The following is a 7,169-nucleotide window of genomic DNA, read 5'->3' on the forward strand; positions in this document are numbered from 1 at the left end:
CTGCATAACTAGTTAATATGGGTTATAAATGATGCATGTCCAAAATTAGAATCTTCTCGACACACTAGCTTTGTTGAAATTGGTTGACATACTTTGCCCACTCGACCGGGACCTGATCAATGTCTTTTTGTGTGTAGAAGTGATTTGCTTTCCTTTCCCACTGCAAGTATTAAAAAAAAATACAAGTTAATGTGAATGGATATGTTTCACAACAGTAATCAGAATTGGAAGGAGTTGATATTTATATATATATATACTAGAAATACTACCCGCGCTTTACTGCGGAATTTGTTCTTGTGAGTAAATTAGAAAAATAACATACAAAAGGAAAATCATCACATTTCATTCAAATAGTGAAAATAGTTTTCATACATCTTAGATTTTAGCTGCAGTCTATTCGAAAGGAGATGATGCAAACATGCTAACTTTGGCATATGATACCAACAGATCGAGAGAGAAAGAAATTGGTAAATAGGTAGCAAGTAAAAGAAGCGAAAATTAACAAAGTTTATATGCACACTCATAGTCAACAGCTTTAAGCACTTCATACATTGCTGTCTTTATTTATCACAAATAATCCTAAAGATACAACAAAAACTCTGACGCATGCTTTTAATTTGACCAGGTAAAAGTTATTATCAATTACCTGAAATAACTTGGGCAAAATCCATCCACTTTCAAGGTCAATCTCCAATATCTTCATGACCTCCATAACCTGTCAGAGAGAGACTTATAGGATACTTTGGAAAACAATAATGGAACATAAAGAGATTAATAGATTTGTTAAATGGTGAGAAGTAGAGACTGAAACCAGAGACCTAATAACAAACTCTACTGCATGTTTTATGAATGAAAAGAAAAAAAAATTAAAACTTCATCATTATAGTATACTAAAGAGCAGTTCATGAATCAAAAATGTATGTCACTTCGAATATCCAGTCTGCCTTCAGCAGGACCTTGGCACATGTTTATGTGCACTACTAGGCAGCACCCAGATATATTGACTGGCTTTAATTAGCAGTAAATTCTGAAAGTACACGTTTTACCTCCAAGCCAAATAGGGCTAACTTTCAAAACAAGAATTCTGATTTTACTAGAAACTAATAGGTTAAACCCCACAAAGCAGTTTCCAATATCCTAGGCTTTAGAGGGTCCAACTTACTGCGTGGTGCTAACAAATTGCAAAGTAGGAGAATGAAAGAAATAAATGCTCACTCTGCACATTCACTCAATTTCCCTGAATTCTGGCTCTCAACAATCTTCAGAATCAATGACTTGTTCTCGTCCAAATACTGTAGCAATACATAGTGAACTCAGGAACAATTTAAGTTATAGTGTACATGTAAATAATAAAGAGAAGTATAGTAAAAAGAAAAAGAATACTTTCCTTAAGTGAGAAATGCATAATAATTAATGTTTATTCCAAAAAAAAATATTGATTTGAAGAATGAAGAGGGTTGCAACCAAATTACAGGCCAATGATCTGGCCACATCTGTAGCACAACAGTAAACCAACTCGCACAAAACAGGTATTGACAGCAACATACACATTTTACATGCAGATGATTTCCCACTTGAAAACCAAGTCACTAATACTACCACATCAACTCACATTTATTACTAAGCATAGAGAACCAAGTAGAGTAACAGTATTGAGATAACATTGGAGAATGATGAATTTGAAAGAATGGGGAACAATAGAATCAAACGGTGTTGTTTTTTGGTGGCGAAACGGTGCTGCTCAACTGATCTGAAAGACGACAACAAGTCAACAACTATCAGACAATGCTGGGGCACAGTTATGGCAGTTCATATGAGGAACGCATGATTACAGTTTGAGAAAATAATTTTCATTCCATACAAGGAATGCAAGTAAACATTTCACCTAAAGCATGAGATTGAGCCAAAGATCTGCATAATTAGTACAGTGGCGATACAATAACTAGAAACAAGGTTCTTGACATGTGATTAAGAACCTTTGACACAAAACAGCCCAAATTACAAATGCAGTTCCCACATGATCAAAACTTTTGTTCATTAGTTCTATTAGTTTGTGAAACATCTAGTATAATCGACAAAAAAGCTGGGCACACTTCTTAGCTGAAAACCAAGTATGGAAAAGATTCTTTCAGTGCATGATTCACAAAGTCAGAAGGAGCAATGACACCAGCAGAAGCTTAATTCCAAGATGAGGATGTGTATAATGTTAACCAGTTGGATATGCTGATTTGGCTCTAACTTATAGAGAAGAACTTGCCCAAAAGCTACTTTAAGCATACTTTTTAAAGTCTTCGAAGCATTTCAGTATTTCACAGTTTCAATTACAGTTCTGGAAGTACTTTAGGAGGCCTTGTACATCCAACTAACTGCTTCCTTTAAGATTTGAGTATGCTTTTATTCTTTTACCTCAATTTCAATGCCCTTCTGAAAATAATTTGGTCTTTCATGACAGGTTTTCCAACGGAACTTATTACCAAAACAAGATCAGCTAAATACACCTTTTTTTTTTTTTGAAAACAAGAAGCACAGATCAAACTGCAGACAGTTTCTGCAGACTAATCACCTAACTTATAAAACTAACAGAATCTTCAACTTATTCCTACAAAACTACTGGAATCAAACGGACGACCAAACAGATCCACATAACATTAAATGCAAAAGATTAATCATGTGACATTATTCAAACAACACAATCCTAACATCAGCAGGGCATACACATAATTTCTTATAATGAGATCCACAACTGAAGCAGGATGATACCTTATGTGTTTTTATCTGGTTACGCGATTCTCGAATTGAATCTTCCATTTGCCCCAACTGATCTACATTGTTGATCATATCAGGGTTCGTCCAACAGCTGCAGAATTCAAGATTTGCATACCATTAGTATGGGATTATTAACCAAGGGCTCTACAGCAACATAAGTGAATGAAACCAGAAAACACAACTCAAACCCCAATTTTCTAGCATTCACCTTAATCTCTTCTTTATTTTGGAAAGTTGGGTTTGCAATAACCTAGGTTGGTTACTCAGGTCCTGTGCAGAGAATAATATGAGTCGAAGGGAAAAAAAATTGCAACCATAAACAGTTAAGATCAAGATACTTGTTTGGAAAAAATATATATTAACTTTTGCCAATCTATATATTAGTGTCTCAGCCTGATATATATATATATATATATATATATATTAACCTTTACCAATCTAACAGTCCCCATTTTAATGGAAAGGAATACATATCTGATTGGGATGAAGAATCTAAAATTCGAGACCTCAAACAGACATAAATTCCTCATCCAACACATCTAGCACTAAATCAAGTAAATCATGAATCAAAAAGTCAAACTGTATTCACACCAAATAAGCTTACCTTATACAATGAACCAAAACCCTCCTCCTTGATCATGGTCCTCGAAACTTGTCCAGCTGATCCCAGACCCAGTTGAATTCTCAACTACACCAAAACCAATACAACAAAAACCAATTAAACCATCGATCCCACTAAACCACATTACACCACTAAACCAAATCAAAATCCGAAATAGACCCACCAATCATAGATCTGAAACCCATCAAAAGAAACCAACTTTAAGCTCAAAGACCCGAGTTGGAATCATGGGTCCAATCCAAATCTCACAGAAATTACTACCTTGATGCATTTCAACACTCACCTTCATCATATCGATGGGTTGGATGATTTTAGCAACAGGATTTCCCTCCATCCCGTCTTGCAAATTGCACTAATGAACAAAAGAAAAAAAATTCAATTCATAAATTTAATTGAATATAGTTTCTGATCCTGAACAGTTAATTCTCATCCCCAATCCTATCATCACTACCATTAACAAAGCCAATCATCCACGAAATGCAAATATAAATTAAAAAAAGGCCACTCTATACCTTAAGATCGAGCAGGGAAGAGTAGGACTGTCTGCTTAAAGTTGGAGCTCCTCAATGGCATCGAGGAGGGGGTCGGAGGCGTCTAGGGACAGCTGCAAGGTTGGGGGTTTGGAGAGAGACGACGGTGGAGGCATTGCTGAGAGGAATTTTGACCTTGAGGTTTGGGCTTGGCATCTGCGGAAGAGTAGATGAAAACAAAATTAAACCTCTAGCATCTCATCCACATAAAGGATTATGAATCGACCATCTGGCATACCATCTAATTCCGATATGGTATTAGATCACTATATGTTGACAGAGGCTGGATAATAGATCACTATATGTTGACAGAGGCTTCGCCAAGATGATGGATTAGCCGTTTTCTTATTCAAGTAATAGGATTTTGGTTCATTACTTGTGGTAGCATATAGTAAGTTGTAATGCATTTTGTTACAAAGTTAAGCCAGGGTTGTGAAAAATGGTAGAAAAGGTTGGTGAAGTTTGAAGAGTCAAAGCATAAGGACCTTAGAGATATCATCGGATGATGAATACATAATGAAAGAACAAAAGCATCAATGAATAGGCAAAGATAATGAAAAGGTAGCAAGAGATTAGTTTGCATCGTGATTCCTGACATATAGATCTTATTGTTTCAAAGCAAATAGAATCCATTTATGTTAACCAAAGAAAGAGGTTTAGTATATGTGCTTTATTTATATATATATATAGAATTTATTTCCTACATTTCTATAGTACTTCAATTCCTGTCAAACATTAATTTGACATAGCGAGCTCATCGCTCAATCTCCTTGTTTCCAAGTCATTCCAACTCAATAGAAGAAACTCTCATCGAGCTTATTTGCTTTCTGTTTTCCTCTGATTTAAAGAACAGAAGATTCATCAATAATCAGAAAACAAAACTTAAATACCTGATTCACAGCAGCACAACCAAGTAAAACCAACTAACAACACCAAAAGAACAACCCAAATACTCCTTTGCATAAAACCTACACAATAAGAACAAAATAATCATCACCATTCAAACAACAAAACACCCAAACATCTATAAAAACTGACAATCCAAACCTCAACAAAAACCACCCACTGAAAACCACAAAATCATACCCAAACACATAGAAACCAAAATCATTACCTCAACAAAACATAAAAACCAAGATCAATTGAAACCCAACCACAACAAAATCCACCGATTCAAAACCAAAAAACTACAAGCATCAATAAAACATCACCTCCGATGAAAAACCTCTTCTCCTCCGATGCTTTTCTCTTATCTATAGATTTGGCATGGTAAACATCTAGAAGTCATGGAACTTCTGGAAGGGACAGTGGAGGCTAAAAACAGAGAAAGTACACGGGTGGGTTACGATTCTCTGCTCTACGGGTTTCTAGACTTTCTGTGGCAACCCGAAAAGAGATGTGTCGCTGCCCGTCATGCAACCGCCGTCGATCATCGATTCGTCAAGGAGATTAGGAGAGAAATCTGGGTGAGAGAGGACTGGGTTTCAGAAATTAGATTTGATTTGAGAGAGGGCCGATTTTTGAGAGGTATAGAGTTTCTGGTTGGCGCAAGAGAGTTTTAGACAGAGAGGTTTGTGGGAATGAAAAACACGAAGCTGCTAGGTTTTGTGTTATGTCAAAACAGATCGACTTCAAATAAAAAAAGTCAAACACTCCTTATTCAAACAACAAAATTTCTTAGCTTTGTTGTCTGAATAGTTTTACATTCACTGGTCACCGATAGGGTTTGCGCAATTAGGAGGGAAAAGAATTAATCTTGTTGGAGGAAATCTAAACCTTTTGCTAAAAAAAATTTCATCTTTTCAGACGACATTTAAGTGTCGTCTGAGTCTGACCATATCTTCAAAATGAAACAAGCATGATTTCTCGTTGTAATCAGACAACACATTTAATTTATGTGTCGTCTGAGTTTAGTCTGAAACACTCAGACGACAGAAAATGACTATTCTGTCGTCTGAACTCTGTTGTCTGATAGCTTTTTTGGCATAGTGTTCTCAACTACAACAAATCCAGAAAATAACTAGAAGTACCTTAACAATTAAGGAGAAATTTGAACCCGAATTGTGAATAGTAACCCATAATTTCAAATCTTCTATTCTTCCGTCTCGGGTCAAATCGCTGTAAAATACTTGGGGAGCATTATCTACTTCCCAAGGCGCTTCCAAGGACTAACGTTTGTCATCAGTGGTGGCCGGAATAGGGAGAAACCGGAGTTGACCTCAATCTTCTACAGTGACAGTTCTTTTCTTCTCGTTGCTGCACCTTCCACAGTTCAAATTAAGCTACTAAACAAACCAAGAAATGAAGAGAAGGAAGAGAGCTTTCCAACGACATCTTAAACGTCAAAATCCATCGTCGGATGAAGGAGTTATGGCCGGAAAATGGTGAAGAGGTCGGAGAAGAAGAGAGAATCGGGGAGAGAGAAGAGAGTGAGCTCGGTAAGTTTCCGGAAATAGAAACTTACTACAGTAACTCGACTATTTATAGACAAATTACCTTAAACAGTAACTTTACTTTTTCGTCTATAACTTTCGCATACGAATTCCGATTTTTACACACCACATATGACGCCCTCGGTTTAACGTCCTCTACAACTTTCATGAAGAACATTTTCTCAAATTTTGACCCGAACAAAAAGTCAACTTTTAAGACCCTCTAAAATGTCGAAACGGAGCCAAAAAGTAGATGTAAATGTCGTTTACCGATCGAAAGACTCGTAAACTGGTAAATTTAGGTTCGGGACGTTACAATCTCCCCTCCTTATAAAAATTTCGTTCTCGAAATTTCATACTGTTGAATTAGAGATGGGTGCACACGCCAATCCATAGTAAACATTCATGAAGATGAACAGCACATCAATCATACAGCAGTGGCGATGATAAGGCACAAAAAAGATGTGCAAGTCTGCTCAAATCATGTAGAAATTACCTTCAAAACTGATCCAAGACTTGACCAATTAGAACATGGAGATCAACCCTTATAAGAAACAATCCTCTAGTTGAAATCTAGCCAATCATTGCGATATGAATAATTCCCACAGTGTTCTTACTAAATTCAGTGTCTTAGGAGATAGATTTACTTTTACTCTTTACTGACAGTCTTTAACAACTGGGGGAGAACATCGACAAAACATTATGTTAGAAGCAACCTGAACGAACTACACCTTGAATACTGCATAACGAAAATCAAATCTTCTTTGGTTTAAGTTTTTTTCTTTGCAATCTTAAGTCAACGACTGAAGCAGCTGATAA

At 36.3% G+C, this 7,169-nt stretch overlaps 1 protein-coding gene across 1 annotated transcript; it reads right to left on the bottom strand.

Annotated features, from left to right (window-relative positions):
• On the bottom strand, positions 1-3,415 carry LOC121050819 (agamous-like MADS-box protein AGL30). Its single transcript, XM_040512080.1, has 6 exons — positions 3,371-3,415; positions 2,975-3,036; positions 2,761-2,857; positions 1,216-1,292; positions 647-715; positions 1-160 (listed from the first exon to the last, which is right to left on the bottom strand). The coding sequence occupies exons 1-5, from the start codon at positions 3,404-3,406 to the stop codon at positions 700-702; spliced, it is 288 nt and encodes a 95-aa protein (XP_040368014.1). The 5' UTR covers positions 3,407-3,415; the 3' UTR covers positions 1-160; positions 647-699.
• Between the last annotated feature and the right edge of the window lie 3,754 nt (positions 3,416-7,169).

The sequence above is a fragment of the Rosa chinensis genome, chromosome 7 (genome assembly GCF_002994745.2).
Source record: "Rosa chinensis cultivar Old Blush chromosome 7, RchiOBHm-V2, whole genome shotgun sequence".
NCBI lineage: Eukaryota > Viridiplantae > Streptophyta > Magnoliopsida > Rosales > Rosaceae > Rosa > Rosa chinensis.

Bases quoted from the DNA above. Each gene is read 5' to 3' on its own strand.
- LOC121050819 (XM_040512080.1), bottom strand. From the start codon at position 3,406: ATGATCAAGGAGGAGGGTTTTGGTTCATTGTATAAG. The intron at 3,037-3,370 runs GTAAGCTTATTT...TTCTCTGCACAG, and splicing joins GTTTTGGTTCATTGTATAAG to GACCTGAGTAACCAACCTAG. The intron at 1,293-2,760 runs GTATCATCCTGC...GTATTGCTACAG, and splicing joins ACCAGATAAAAACACATAAG to TATTTGGACGAGAACAAGTC.